At 38.4% G+C, this 16,171-nt stretch overlaps 1 protein-coding gene across 2 annotated transcripts in view; it reads right to left on the bottom strand.

Moving 5' to 3' along the window:
* HHAT (hedgehog acyltransferase) overlaps positions 1-16,171 on the bottom strand; it is a 163,705-nt gene that overhangs the window by 79,167 nt on the left and 68,367 nt on the right. For both annotated transcript variants that reach the window (XM_074863642.1, XM_074863643.1), the window contains one exon: positions 4,235-4,436. In XM_074863642.1, the coding sequence (XP_074719743.1) occupies positions 4,235-4,436 (202 nt within the window). The remainder of the gene's footprint in view (positions 1-4,234; positions 4,437-16,171) is intronic.

Here is a 16,171-nt window from a genome sequence, read left to right as displayed (position 1 = left end):
ATTCCAGCAGGAATGCATGCAGAGGAGGAAGTGGTGCGACTACAAGGAAGGGAGGAAAGGGCAATTAAACCTTTCCCCCTTCAATAACAGTGAGCTGTTAGATCAGCTTAATTCCCTGTCAAACCACAGCCCAGAGGTCAGGCTCACCTCTCGGTACCTTTCCATGCTCCACACCAGCTGTCTGCAGGATCACTGCATAATGCATAACTTATGAATAACTGTAGAAATTGCAATGCACCTAGCAGAAAAAACAGGGCAAGAAAAATTAGAGAAAAAAAATGGACAAAACCCCCTCACCACGCCCAACTTTTTGAAGATGTCTAAAATTCTGTTCTCTATAAAACTTAGGATGTCAAGGTCATTGAACACATCTCTGGTACCCAAAGCAATGGTGATATTTTAACTACAGAGACAAACATATGGAGTTCACTCTTCTGGGGGGGAAAAAAAGTATCTGACAATCTAACCAAATCAAATCAAACACTAACCAAAAACACAGACCTCATACAAAGTATTTCTGCTTTTGCATAGGGAGGTTGGAAAGGCAATTACAGTGTACTGAAACAGACTTAGTGTACCTCATTACAGCCATAAATGAAAACGGAGAAATCAAAGTATTTTATGCATTAAAAAAACAAAACAAAGATAGTACAAATTACTTTAAAATAAGCCACGCTTAAAATTAGATGGTTTCCCAAATTGAATTGTTTATGGTATATTTAGTTTCTTACTAAAGCTACAGATAAGATCTTACACTAGAAATTCATCATAGCATGAGTTTTAGGAGAGAGATCTTTATATCTTAATTTTAAAAATTCTTACTAGGCTGAATGATGTGTTTGCACCTTATGAAAGAACTAAGAAGATAAATATTGCTGTTTCAATTGAGATTAAAACATTAATTTTAACAATCTGCCAACTTCACTCCCTTTGCTACATCTTCTTTTGGGTGATTTCCAAATGTTTTTTTTTTAAAAAATCCATTGATTTAAAAAAATGTTGTTGGCTATTCTAAGGTTTAAATCATTCTAAATCTATTTTTATACCAAGATCTAATTTCTTGTATAGATCTATATCTTCTTTTTCTGTAAGAAATTTAAATCACTGGAGGAATGATAGCCATTAGCATTTTCTTTCAGAAACCTGATACGTTATTTATTAAAAGTCAATACAAATTCTGTCATTGATTTCGAACGAGATACTACTGGAGTCTCTGTTCATCTGTAAATTAATATAGAATCAGTGAAACAAAGCACTACTTTGCTCAGTATGGGTCTAAATATATCCTGAAAAAGTAAAAGAAAAGAACTGGTAAAAACACAATGAAGCTTCTCCAGTTTAATATAAAGTTCCCAGATATGCCCTAGCTTATGATGCATAGCATTTATTGTTGGTTTATATACAATGTTTTAATAAAGAGACAACATTACTTAGTTCAGCTCTAATTTTCTGATATCTAGCAAGTAATCTCTAGGGGAAAAAAAGATATGTTGATAACTTCTCACAACACAACTCACTGAAATACGAAAGTTCAGAGAAGTATAAGCTGAAAAGTACATAAGAAGGAGTATCAGCAATTTTAGAGATGAAATCAGGAAGCCAGGCACTGGTTTGAATGAAAAGTTTCAGATCCATTTTTTTGGGTCACAAAATTTACTGTTTTCAGTAAATATTTGTTTATATGCTGATTTTACCTCTCACAAGTAATGCCCATGCTTCTTTGTTGACTCTAGTTCAATATGCCTGAGATGACATTTAAAACCTGTCAGACTGCCGCAAAAGTGTTATTTATCCATATTGCGCTAGGTTTCAAGTGCTGAGATTTAAACTACCATAAAATTTGCATAAATATAGGGTCCAACTCTTTTTATATATTCTTAGTCAGCACAAGGATTCAGTGAAGGACAAGACTCAAACATGCTTTATTTAGATTTCTAAATCTTTCTTTTGCAAGAGAATTGAGACAATAGAGTGGGGAAAAAAGGGAAGCAGTTTTGATATAAGTCTTGTTATTCTTTGTGGTCAATTAAATTTTAAAAACAGAAGAATTAAAATTCAATTTATTCTTCAATGTTTTTTTATATTTTACTAATTAAACACCTCCTGCTCAACTGAATTACATAACCCAACTTTAACAACAATATATGGGGAGGTTTGGTAAATAGAATGGGTTAAAAAAAGCATAAACCTGTGCTTTGTATTTTTTCATAAACCCATCTGCTATTCTGGGGAAAACCACAAATTTTCCCTTTCAAAAATAGCCTTCAAGACCCAACACAGCAAGTGAGTGAAGCACAAGAATGCAAAGGATTTCAGCTTGTCAACAGATGAAATTTAAGTGAAAACCGCCCCCCCCCCCCAAATGGGTTTCTCAATGCCACAGTGACTAGGCTTGCAGCACACCTCTTGCTGAGACGGGATTATGGGAATGCTTCCAAAGGCCAGATTACAAGGGGAAAAAAAGGAAATTTATACAGGGCATTAGGGAATTTTCAGTTTATTTTGAATGTGATACTTGTTAAAGAATGTCACATCACTCCACCCCTTGCATAAGGAAGGGTCGAAGTCCAACTACTCATCTGCTCCCCAGTCTCAGTGTTCAAGAAGAAAATGGGAGTTTGTTAGAAGAGTGCGGAGAGAGCAATGAGGGGTATTTGCAAAGACTGTAGCTCATGTTGTTGTAAAGAAGCTTTCAAGGCACAAGGCAAAGCATGACTCAGTCATAACCAAATGCAGCAAGATCTGCCTAATGCACTAATACAGATGTCAAAACTATTCATATTAAAAATGTTGACTTCAGAAATATTTCAGGGAAAGATGGGAAAGTGTCTTCTAAGGAAGGTCTACAGCCATGTTTCTAAACAGAAATGAAAACCAGAGGAGACACGGAAGACATTGGATAGGCCTTTAAAAACACTTGATGAAAACAAAGGGATAAAATGCACTCGGTTCACTCTTGGGGAGTTAATTAAAGAACCTACTGCCAGCATCGGTTAACTATAATTAGAACTACATGTTAGAAATTAATCCAACACATATAACCCCACCTTCGTAATGCCACATTCTTATAATTTCTATCGTATTTAAGCACTTAATTCCTTAAACATTCTTTTAAAATTCCTAATACAATGTCATTAAATACAAAAAGCCCCTACACTTATATTTTCTTGTACAGCTGGACGTCTAAAAAACTACGTTGTCTTCCAGTCCAGAGACAAACATATGCAGCTGGTCAAATGGTGAAGCTCAGTGTCACCCTAGAGGGAGGATTAATGGATCTGATAAACTCATTCTCTAAGAAGGAAAAAAGCTGTTTACACACTGTCACTGAATTCACACTGATGGACAGTTAGATGATATAAGGTAGTACTGGATGTTATTGGCTACTAAATTACTTAGCTGTATCAGTTGCAACACATGGGATTGCGATGGGTGGGATGGAGAACAGCCTAATTACTTCAGCATCAGGACTTCATCAGGCTGTAGAGTGAGTCACCACCACCACCTCGACGTTACATAGGACTCAAATTCTGTGCACTTATCACTACTAAGAAAGCAAGACATAGGAATATTCTTACAAAGTTATTAGAAGATTTGGGATTTAATAGTGAGCAAACCTGCAGACTAAAATGACCACCAAAATTAAAATAGCGCTTTTTGCATATGATTGCATGTCAAAGACAATTTTGTCCTTTTGAAATGACACCATGAAGGTCAAAAGTATAAGTAAAATGAAAATATCAGAGATCTTCAAAGAAAAATAGTACTTTCTTTACTTGGGTCTTTAGCAGCATAAGATTTCTCACTGTAAGCTTGTTCCCAGATGCAAGCAGCTGCTACACACTCATTTGTCCAGGAAACACATGTTTAGAAATATACACTCCTAATTCTGGTGAAGATGAATATTTTAAGGCCATCCTGAGTGAAATCGGAATACAAATGTTGAAAGTGGCTTCTGTTCAGCCACATACAACGTGACAAGCAGTTGCTTACTCTAGGACTGCAGAGGAAGCTTTTAAAACCATGCGTATTTTAGTGTTTGCTTTGCTGATACTTTGCAAAATTCTAGTTATATGGCTTATCTCAAATACTGGAAGGTGAGCAATGGAATGCTAACTCTTTTCTCTGTTACCCACAACTTTTAATCTAGGTTAAATCAAACTAGTAACCAGGAACTTCAGATGAGCATGGAGCCAGGAAACAAGAACATGAAATGAAGAGAGGTAAAACTTACAATTAAATCTTGAATAAATGAAATAGAAAGTATCCTCTTGACGCCGTTTTCCACAATTACTCCAAGCCAATTAAGTGCGCCCCAGTACCACAAATAACTCTGTCCTCCATGCCAATAGCTTACAAAGGCAAAAGTGAGGGCTGTGGAAAAGAGTGTTCCCAGCAGACTGGACTGAGATCCTCCCATTGGAACATAAATGTACCTGCAGGTGAAACGACAGATAAGCATCATTATTAGAGATTTCATGGGAATCTCAGAAAAACATCCACTACAGAAAATTTATTTCGTGGCATAAAAAAAGAATTTGAATAATTACCTGACGTTCTCTATTTACAGAGCTTGCCCTAGTTTCTGCAAAGTTGTAGACCACTTCATGAAATACATGCACATACCATTTGGCAAAAAGACAATTTTGTGGTCACGGGAACTCTGCATTAGGCAAATGTATAGTATAAACTATATTCTCAAAATTGTGAGAGACAAAGATTCAGGTTTTTTAAACCACAGCAGTCATAACTCAACTTGCATACACAGAAATTACATGTAATCTTCGTGTGAACTTAAATTATAAGACCCTTCAAAAGGAGGCACGTGGAAAAAAATAAGGGGTAATAGGTGCAAGTTACTCCTGGGGAGATTCCAACTGGACACGAGGAAAATCTTTCACAATGAGAACCATCAGCCATGGGAATAATCTCCCCAGGGAAGTGGTGGATTCCCCAACATTAGACACACACTTTCAAGATTCAGCTGAGCAGGGTGCTGGGCCATATTGTCTAGATCATGCTTTTGCCAAGAAAGGTTGGACCAGATGATCCTTGAGGTCCCTTCCAACCTGGTATTCTATGATTCTGTGAGTCTACGATTATACTAAATCATATATAGTCATAACCCATAAAATGTTTTCCATTTATCAGAAATGTAGACACATGCAAACATTTTTTATTTTTAAAGGCTTGTAATTTCTTTTTTTAAATCTTTCATTAAAAATTATATGAACTGAAAATATTTCCTATCTAGTTCTTGCATTATAATCTCAAAATCATGTCTGCCTAATGACCTTCAGAGCACATATACCAAAAAAACTCCAAAACCTATATGAAGCACCCTGCATGCAATTCTATTCTGTATTTAAACTGAATCCAGGAGTCAGAACCTTAGTCTTCAATTGATGCTTATAAGTGTCCAAAAAACAGTGCTCATTCAGTAAAAATACCAGAAGCAATGGGATTCTGAAAGCTGACACTGTTTTCTGGGTCACTTCACTTCCTTCCTGCCTCGAGAGCTACATCCACTCCTGGCATTTTCCAAGTAATGCATGGCCACTGGCCAGCCAAATATCTGAAAAAGTTGCATATTCCTGTCAACACTTTGAAGAAGCTGATCAGGCAACAGAGTCACCATCGAGCTCACGGGTACCAGCAAGGAGATGCAGTATATGAGAAACACCGATGACAGTTCTCCTCAGCTGTCATTCCTTTAGCATGACACACTGTACTCATATTTGAGACTACTCCTACTTGCTAAGATAATTAAGGGAAATCTTTTGCAGTGAAATTTTTATCTGTGGTTATCAGATTTTACATTCAGAGATAAATACTAGCTTAAAAACTTAAAAGGGAAATTACCATAGTGCTTTATTCCTAATCTTAGGAAGTAAGAAAATACAGTAACAGGGTAAAATAAAGTGATGAAAGTAATTAGAAGGTAAACAGAAAAGTCATTAAATAAAAAACTGTCAAATGCTCCAAATTCTCTCTACACATAACATCAATACACCTTTTTACTTCAACCTGCTACAGGGAACATCTGATAACATTTACAGTGATTTTCAGTATAAGTATGCTTTTTACTAAGCATATGAAAATAAATAGAAATTAAGAGCAGAAGTTTTTTATCTATGCTGTGGCTTTGTTCTCTCTTCCCTTCCTATGCTTTTCTCAAATCTAGTCTTTTCTCATCACGTATATAAAGAAATAGCGTAGCAATAATAGACACTTGCAGTTCCAATCAATTAGTCTAATAGAGTGGTACGTCTCAGTAGTCTGTAACAAGGGGGATCCCCTGCAGGGCTCTGGCACAGAGGGTCAAGAGAGCAGTCAGACTCCACTGCTTCAGACAAATTCCTTCTATACAAAGGACTACAGAAATGAAAGACCAAAGCATGTCATCCCCTCTTAGGAGGTACTTTTCCAATACCTTCCCTCTCCCTTTTTAAAGGCTGATTATGTTATTTTATAGGTAGGGTCCACTGTCATTACCAGTTCCCCTCGCAGGCTGGCTAGAGGGGGGCTGGCAGCCCCATGCCACAGCTCAGAAACTGCAATCCCAAGCGCAGCACCTCCCCACCCTTCCAGCCCTCCAAGCACAGCAGTACCTTGTTTTGCAGAGCTTCACCCAGAGGAGCCCAAAACAGGACATTGCCAGCCCTGTCACTCCCAGCAAAGCTCACTCTGTCGTACATTTACTGAAACACAGCACTAAACGTAACCCAGACACCATCAGAGACACATCTCTGTGACGAAGACCTTACTCTAAGCCCTAAGGAAACCTTTCTGCTAACCTCACAGGGTCCTGGGTTAAATCCATGGCACAAAAAGTAGCTTTTACTGCAGAAGTAGCTCTGGGTTTCTGTACAGTCCCTTTCCCTGCACTGAGACAGAGCTGCTCTGTAGGCACCAGTCATCTTGTCAGCACAGGCAGCCTCCTGGCATTGCCAGGAACAGCCCAGCAGCACCAGCCTGTTCATTCGCAATCACAGCTCAGTTTATGTTGGCCTGAATGGCTTTCAGATTACTGTGCAGAGAAAAATAGGCTATTTTCTGATTTTTAGTGTTTAACAACAGCAGCTAAATAATTGAGCAGCAACAACTCATCAGTTTGATGAATGTTCAAGGTCAGTGAAGTTTTAGCTCCTAGTGAGGCCCATGGCAACTGTGCCACTGAAAATTCATGCGTGGTATCTTTGTGAAGACCTGTCTGAAGAAGGACAGAAGCCAAAAGGAGTCATGTAATCTTTACTAACACTTCAGCCTTCCCCTCCAGTACTGTGGAGAGTCTGCCTACTTGCCCAGAGGAGAAATGCAAAGCAGAAAGCAACACCTCTCTCCTTCCCTGCAGAACGAAGGCTGGCTGCCGGTTTTTGTCACAAGGGCACTAACCACCCTCAGACTGCGTGATCTTGCCTTCCCTTGTAGGGCATTCCTGCTGGCAATTTTAAAGTAGGTATAAAGGACTGATGGATATTGAGTCACTTCTCTCAAGCAGTGTGAAGAGCAATTCTGTATGTTCCTGGCTGTTTTATGCAGAAAAATTCATGAAAAGTCCATTATTATGTTACAGAATACATTAAGATAAAATATACTTGCTACTTCATCACCCACACACATCATAACCACGTCGTGTTCTTGTGCTAACACTCTTACGTTGGCAGGCCCATGTACAAGCAATAAGCAACTCAGTGTGAAGCCAGGGCCAGATCCTGGCTCCATGCTAGCCACTCTGTGCTCCCAAATATAACCAAAATTGCAAAAGAACCACCACAAGAGCCCCTTGTCATTACAAAAATGCATTTTTCTTATTTTTGAGCACTGTGGTAGTTTAGAATCTAATTTCTCAATACCTTTCCTGTGTGTTTACATAGAAAAGTACTCATTTGATTACAGAAAGCTACATTTACACTAAAGTGTGAGGGAGAACAAAACAGTGAATAGTATTATTAAGCCAGAAGATAGAAGAAACATGTTACTTTTTTATTATCATTTACAATACAAAACATGCTTTGTAACTAAAATGTATTGTGGTTTAAACCCAGCCAGTAGCTAAGCCCCATACAGCCCCTTGCTCACTCCCTGCCCCCAGCTGGATGGGGAAGAAAAGGAGTCTCTTACAGTACATTAGGAACATTGTTCTGTCTTCCAGTTCACTAACAAAATCCATGAGGAGTGAAGGAGGGAGGCAGGGAGAGAGAGATTAAGAGGCAATGGCTACTACAATTTGATGCCTTATATATCTGCATGCTTCCCAAACTTTTTCCTTCTTACCAATACTAGTGTCTACTTTCAATCTATCGTACAGTCCTTCTCTGCTGCTATTAGAAACTCAGGGTTTACACAAATGGAGAGGTTGCTGTGAGCACGCTGATTTGCCACACCATATGTAGAATAGTATTACATAAATATCTCATTTTAAGCTTCCACGCAGTTTTTAAGACTATTTCCATCTCTAATCACAGAAAATCCACAGAGAAGCTCAAAACCCCCAGTTCAGGCACTATTAGTACATAAAAGTAATCATGGATCCTCATGGCAGACTAACACAACTCAAAGAAACACCGTCATAGCAGAATTTCTTAAGAGCTCATAAGCAGATTACACATTTACCGTAGATGTGCAAAAAAGGCAGACTTAGCTGAAAAACGTGGTGCCAACATGCAACTCTATCTTAATTCACATACTCACAGAAAAAGAAAAGTCAACAGGTGGTCAATGAGCCAGACAGATAAATGAAGAAAAGCAACAGAGTATTTCGCAACGGGAAAAGGATGTTAAGGCAAGTAGATTTGAGGATGGTAATCGTTTATGTCCTTCCAGGTTACTTCTGAGGGATGGGTAATGCTGGTCAGATCCATGAAAATTAGAGACAGGAAGATTAGACCTGTGGAAGGTGCTTAGTATCAAAAAATGCAGGCTAGGTGAGTATTTAAAAATAGAACATTAACTTAGGGGATCAAAAGTCGATCCCTGCCAAAACTTCAAAGGTGAAATTTGAAGGTGAAAGAACAGAGGCAGACTGTCAAAGAGGAACGTGTGAATGCCACAGCTTTGCCAACCATTCCTAGTCTGGCTAGACCTCTTAAAGATAACAGGGAAAGGCACTTCACATCAGAAGAAAAGGTTGTGCATAGTAAATGGAAAGAAGAGAAGGGGGAAGAGAACTCCGTGTAGATTAAGTATCTCAAAACATCTGGGGGGCATTTGAGGCACAAATATGAATAAATATTGAGAGAATGTTACATAGTAAAAATTATTTGAACACATACACCTGACATGACTAAACACAACTAAACATACATTCTTAGCCTTCCCCTCCCAAGGCAAAGATGCTGTCAGTCTCTACCATATTTCCATAGACTGTTTTGATTTCAAACTTACATGCTATTAAACATGTTAGTTTCACAAACGAAGCATAACTGTGTATGTCTTCTGAATAACCAAGTGCCTTACTTTTAGTTCCATTTACAGTAGCTTAAATCAGCTTATCTACAGCCAGCAAGCTGTTCCATTTACGCAACTTATCTTAATTTTAACTCACTAAGTGAACATCAGAGAATTGGATAAAATATGTAAATGGTACCATTTAAATCCCTAAAGTAATGCAAACACAAACATAATAGCTGAGGTATTTAAAAGTGACATTTACTTACTGAGAGTAACTTTTAAATCCAATAACCATTTTGTTAGTTTTCTTGAAGTGGTAATCTACAGAACAATCATAAGAGATCTGACAATCATTCCCTTGGAAAACACGTTGTTTCCTTTCTTTTAATGACATCTACATTATAAACTTTTTATTCTAATAACTTCAGAAAACCTTTAAGAGGAGCATTTATAACTAGTTAAGAATTACTTAACTTAAGGGCTTTTATTCCTTGAGGCCTCAATACACTGCTCTTACTTCCACATGTATGTAATTTTAAACACATTTAAACCTTGAAGTAAGTGCAAGTAAAGCACCTGTTTAAATGTAGTTCTGTCCAGGGGTTTTCTTCAACATGTGCTGAAATTTCTTCCTGAATTAAGGCCATATAGCAAGATGCATGCTATCCATGATTTTTCTTCCCCTCTCCTTAGCTATTGGTCTTGGAATGCCTTATCCAGAACCAGATGAAACATAAATTTTTAAAAAAACATTAATTTGCTTGTAAAGGCAAACTTCTTGTAAATAAAATTAGTTTATGAGCTTCTAGTGTTTCATTTCAGGGAACATTTGATGCTCAAAATTCCAATGCTTCTCTAAATTTCAAAGCATTCAAGGGTTAACCATACTGTTTTGAGTTGGACAATTATATAGCTAACACAGTAAAAGTTAAAAAAGCAATAATAAAGTATTCATCTTACATCTCAACAACAGAAATTGCTTGAGGTTCTCTACAATGATGGTGTCCATTTGTGGACACATAGAAAGTTTCATCTAGGTAGCATTATATCTGGAGAATTTGAACCTTTAAGTCAATAAAAAGTTTGTCATCATCCTGAACAATTTTGAGCATAAACTTAAATACCTAAGTTACCATTCCTTTTGCTTCTAAATTATCCCAAGATTGTCACCACAAAAGAGATTTAATTGAAATGAAAAGCATGGCAGGACATGGGTGAAAACTAAAGGGGAATTCCCTCTAGAACTGCAGTTGGGCTTCCTTAATCTATTTACTTTTAACCCTGTGTTTCCTTTTGCGGTCTTACATGACCGATTTCAAACTTATCTGCTGCATAATATTAAGATTTCAGGCCCAGTTATGCAAATTCTTACTTCTGGGTGAGCTCTTACCATTCCTGTTTTGTCAGTTCAAGTTGTCACTGACTTGGATGGAGCTATGCAGAGCGCATAAGTAAAGTACACCTGTAAGTCTTTGCAAGACTGGGTCCTACATGAATAAATCTGTTTTAAATCACAGAAACATCTCTTGTAAACATGACTTTGAAGGCTGAGCCCCACATATTTTCACCTGAAATAAAAAAATAACCAGAGGTATTTGGAATACCATTTGGCAAAGTTTCCATTAAGGGAGGTAAGCATTGTTCTTACCGTGAAACTAATTTTTCACACGGTCTAATAATTTTGCTGGTCTGTTCACAAAGCTTTTTAAGCTCTGGAAGATTCTCTCACCTCACCAGCTTAATGCGATGTTTAGAGAGACCTTGACAAATGCAGACCCTTTAAAATATTTAAGCTAATGTTGGCTCCAGGCAAGCTTTGTTAAATTACCACAAAAATGTTTAATGAGAAATTAAGTCCATTTGGGTTACAAAGCATTAATGAGAATATTCATATGCAAGAACACTCGGCTTTACAAATATGACCTGAATTTTGTTTCACTTTCCAGTTGTTAGCATGCTTCCCATGAGCATGCAGTTTCCTACTAAAGGGTGAAAAGTGTTTAATGTACTTTTATTCCCTTGCATTCAACATAAAAAATGATCCAAGTCAAGTCCATACGTCAAAGGGCAGATAACTGGGGAATATTGAACAAATCATTTTGAATTCACTCTTCCAAGGAAGCTCATGTTTTCAATGAGATTCATTTATCTCAAATGAAATTTTAATCTAGATCATAATACTTCCTTTTAATAGAAAAAGTTTCATTACTGATGGACTGCTGTGTTTAGTTTTGTCCCAGCCACATTTACAAAAGAAAGAAATCCTGCCTACCACCACCTGTTTGCAGTCAAATGCAAAACTACCAGTCAACTACCTTTGATCGTAATGGAAATGGGAGAGGTTCCAGATGACCAAAGCGCCAAAAGACTGGTTAAATCACTAAGTCCAAACCAGGGCCCCAACCTTTTTGCTGAAGGTAGGAGCCTGTGTGTTACTGCCAAAACAGCCTAGAGTTAAGTGCCTAGAGCTCAGCTACTGGGCAGGAGGGGGCTGTGTCCCCTGGAGGCTGATGGAGCCAGGAAGCAGGCACCTCCAGCCTCCTCCCATGTAGAGCCTGCAGAGCTCCCTGAAGCTGTTCTGAACTTAACTCTCCTCAGGGGCCCAATTCATTCCTGATACTCACAATACACCTACCATGTGCTGGTAATATCTAAGCTCAGCAGCACAGCAATCAGGCTATACTCCTTTGAAAACCCAGCTGGAGGAGGGATCTATTAATAGCACTGTCACTCTTTGCTTATAAAATGGTAGAGGTCAGGCTCTTTGCCAAGGAGACCAACATATCTTGTCTCCCAGAGGAGTGCTCCAGCTGTCTGTTACCAGGCTGCCACCAGGCAGAAAAGAAAATGAGACTCAAAGAGTGAATATGCAAGAAAAAACAAGTCTGTGGCTAGGGCATTACCCAGAGAGATGCAGAGATCCCAGTCCTGCTTTCTGCACCAGCAATTGCTCACTGTGAATGATTAGACAAAATGCATAAGCAACACCATGAACAAAGGAATTAATGTTTTTTTCCTCATTTTCTTTACTCCTCCTGACTCTTACACTGGAGGGCCTAGCTCAGAATTCAGAGCTCTGCATATCTGCACTGGAGGCTGCATAGACATAATTTTCCCACACAAATAAATCCTTTGCAGCAAATCTCTTCCCTTGCCATCTCCCCTCTTGTCATAAGTGTGCATTCACAACAGCACATTTTACAGTAGTTTTCAATTACAGCTAAAACAACAGAGAACAATTCTTCCTGTGCGTGTGACTGCACGTATTGAACTATTTGTGGTTCAGTTAGTGAAAAACTGTTAAGTACACATCATTTGTTGCTTTGACCATGCCAAGAATAAAGTACTATATCTTCTCCCCACCTCTTAGAAAGCTGTTTTAAATTCCATAAGTGGAAGCACAAGCTACTTAGCCATCTTGCTGATCTCAGTATGCTAGGTACATCAGACAAAATGCAGCTCCATCTGCATCTGTGAATTCAGATGTTTAAAATACACCCATCACCATGCACTTAACAGCTACCTTTTCCAGCATGCCTCTGCCAAATGAGTGCATGAAATGTAGTCACTACCATAGAACCTATATTATTTTTCTTATTAAAATATTTTTGCTTAGAGACAAAGTGATGGAGTTAAACAGCCCCCTGCAATTTGCTAGGTAACGGAAAATCTTCACAAATCCCTTTACGAAGAGCTTGATGATTCTTTTGCATTTATATACCGCTTTGTACACATGCATGTCAAAGGACTTTGTTAGTATCCACAGACCACACAGCAGTTTCACCAAACCATGCAATACCTTTGCCTCACTGGGCTGCTCTACAGACAAACAGAAACCAAGGCGTCAGAGGACTTTCACCTGGGTACATCAGAAATACAAATTTTTGAGAGACCAGAATAATGTTTGAGATCCAAAGTTCCAAAGTCCGTGAAGACTCAGTAGGTGTTACAACCTTCAGATTATAAACCAACATCAACAAAATGTACTTCAAATGCATCTCTGAAAAAGTAAAAGCATGTAATTAATGAAAAGCAGAAATATAGAAGAGATGATGTTTAAATATTGCAGAAAACTTTATATCAATGTACCTGCTTAACTATTAAGTAGCGTTACATATTCCTCCAAGTTGCATGAGCACAAAGTTTGAAGAGTTAAGACTTCTGACGTTATTCCAAGCCAAATAATTCACTCAATCTCCTGAGTTCACATTTCTTAGAAAATAGTCTGCAGATTATTTATAAAATGCAGCCAAAGCATTGAGATGCCTAGGCAAAGCTGGGATGACTTAAATGAAGATTATAGAGCACCTTTCATACTAAAAAACTTCTATACACTCTCTATTGTCAAAAACCTTTCAAACACCAGCCGAGTAAATTCCCTCTGATGTAGAGTACAATCCCTATTTATTAGCCCATATCAACACTGCCTAATTGTTATGTAAGTGAGAATGGATATAAAATTTAATTAAGTAGAGTGAAGCAAAATATTTACTTTTCTTGAAGCAGGACCCTTAAATAGCAATGACCTCTTTTTTCTCATTTGTAAAGAAAGCACAGACATACTCTCCTAACACCAGTCAGGAACATGGTTCAATCCAGATAAAAACTTAAGTTGGAAATGTCAGTTCCTGGGAAGTCGTCAGCATCAGGGGACCAGAGCTAAACAAACCAATAGTTTTTAAACATACAGCAACAAATATGTGAATAAATACAGTAACCCAATGCAAAGGTAAGACTTGAGTGAGAAATACTGTAGCTACAGCCAGATATTTAAATATATATGTAAGGAGGGGAAAGAAACAGGGGAAAAAAAAGGTCCATGCTCAAGGAAAAAGAAATGGTAAAAGCCTGTCAAGGAAAAAAAAAAAAAATCAGGGTATCACAGAAAGGTAGGTAGAAAATGTACCATAAATCTTCTTTATCTTCTTACAACACTTAGCTGTGTATCTATCCAGTTGTCTAAGGGTAGTCTGTTTGTTTGAAAGAGAGAACAAATAATCATTGGTAAAAGAATGACTTCTCTGAATTGATCTTCACAGAAAGCCCCAAGATGATGAATCAACAAAACTAGTTTTAACTGGGAAGTAAAAATGAGGGCCAGAAAAGGTAGAAAACAGGTTAAAGACCATTAAGACTATCAACAGCATTCCAGTCAGTGTGCCTTCATGAAATTCTCTGAAAGCTATTCAAGGAAGTATCTGGCTTACACATTGGGTCACCAGTGATTGTTTTTCCTGTTTTCTGCTTCTTGAGATTTCAAGAGACTGTAAAAAGCAAACAAATTCCTTTTCTTTCTTCAGAAGTGGGGGTGACCAAGCAGGAGCAAGAAAACCCCACCAAGCTTCAGAGCAGTCTAACAAATTCCTGGTGGTGCTTGGGAACAGACTGAGGAACAGCAGCTTGTACTCACATCATCCTTAATACTCAGGCCTAACCAGCTAAAAAATAGTACGCAGCTTCAAAGAGTTAAATAGAAACAGCAACACCAAACTGGCATGTTTTTCCCTGAGAAACCTCAGCTAAACCCAAATCTGTCAGTTAAAGTCTAAACAGTAATCTAAAAAGCATCATGGTCAGATAGCTATAGCTTAGCTTTAAAACTGCTTGAATTATTCACCAAATATTGAATGACGTATTTAAACTGCTTCACTATTCAGTAACTCACACCCCTCAGCAACAGGGTTTGAGTACCCCCCAGGGCTGTAAGGTACACACGTAGGAGAGTATCAGACAATAAAAAAATACCTCTACCCTACTGCATTTTTGCCATGATGGCAGTGAAGATGACAGAAAAGGAAGCATGTGTGCAAAGAAACAGTGTCCCACCACACTGAATGCAACCATGAGGCTCTTGCACCCTCAAACCATGGGTGACATTGCATGGAGGTGGAACGCTTGTCCTTGACTCCAGCCTTAACTGAGAGGCAGTGGGCAAACACTGCTCTTGGCTGTTGATTTTTCACCATCTTGCAGAGACCATTTCCTGACTGGAAAATGGCTTCTGTTTATCACAAATCACCACTCACACAGGTATCACTCGACTTGGAGAGCTGCAAGCAGAACAACATTGTCCAATGCTTTCTGCCTCCAAGCCGAGGCAGACTCCTGCCTCCAGCAGCACTTTTCCTTTTCACAGACAGGTTACTTCAGAAGGAAGGATGTGGGGGTACAGTGTTTACACAGCTCCTAGGCATCCACCAGCTCCTGGCTGAGACCAAAAGCTAAGCAATGAAAACAAACCTGAATTTCAGGTGCACCCTCACCAGTGATTTGACTGTTTGCCCTGAAGTAGACTAGAAATGCTCAGCCAGGTTAAGGAGGTGTCTCCCCTTTTCCCCCATCTTTTACCTGAAACTCATGATTCTCAATTATGAGTTCATACAGTGGCAGAGCATAAGTCATATGGAGAGAATTCATGCATACCAAAAAGTCAAATATAATTGTCTGGGGTCAAGTGTGTCAATGTCCTGGAACATCTTCTGTTTACATTGCAAATGTTTTGTTTAACAGCACCGCTGCAGAGATTGATAATGATGATCCACCTCTACAGCACTGTTTAATGATGTTCAGTGAGAATTAATGTGAAGTGGAATGGCCATGGAATGATGCTTCCTCATTTTTATTTGCTCACGCATTTGATTATTAGTGATGCTAGCCTTCTTCATTTGTTTCTCACCTTTTTCTGTAAGCTAAAGAGCCCCCACTTCACCCCAGTCCCACAACAGCAGCCCACTCTTCATTACCGTCTGTCAAGTCTATGACTGCTTCAGTCTCCATT

This window comes from Strix uralensis, chromosome 3 (genome assembly GCF_047716275.1).
Source record: "Strix uralensis isolate ZFMK-TIS-50842 chromosome 3, bStrUra1, whole genome shotgun sequence".
NCBI lineage: Eukaryota > Metazoa > Chordata > Aves > Strigiformes > Strigidae > Strix > Strix uralensis.
This window is presented reverse-complemented; position numbering and strand designations above follow the sequence as displayed.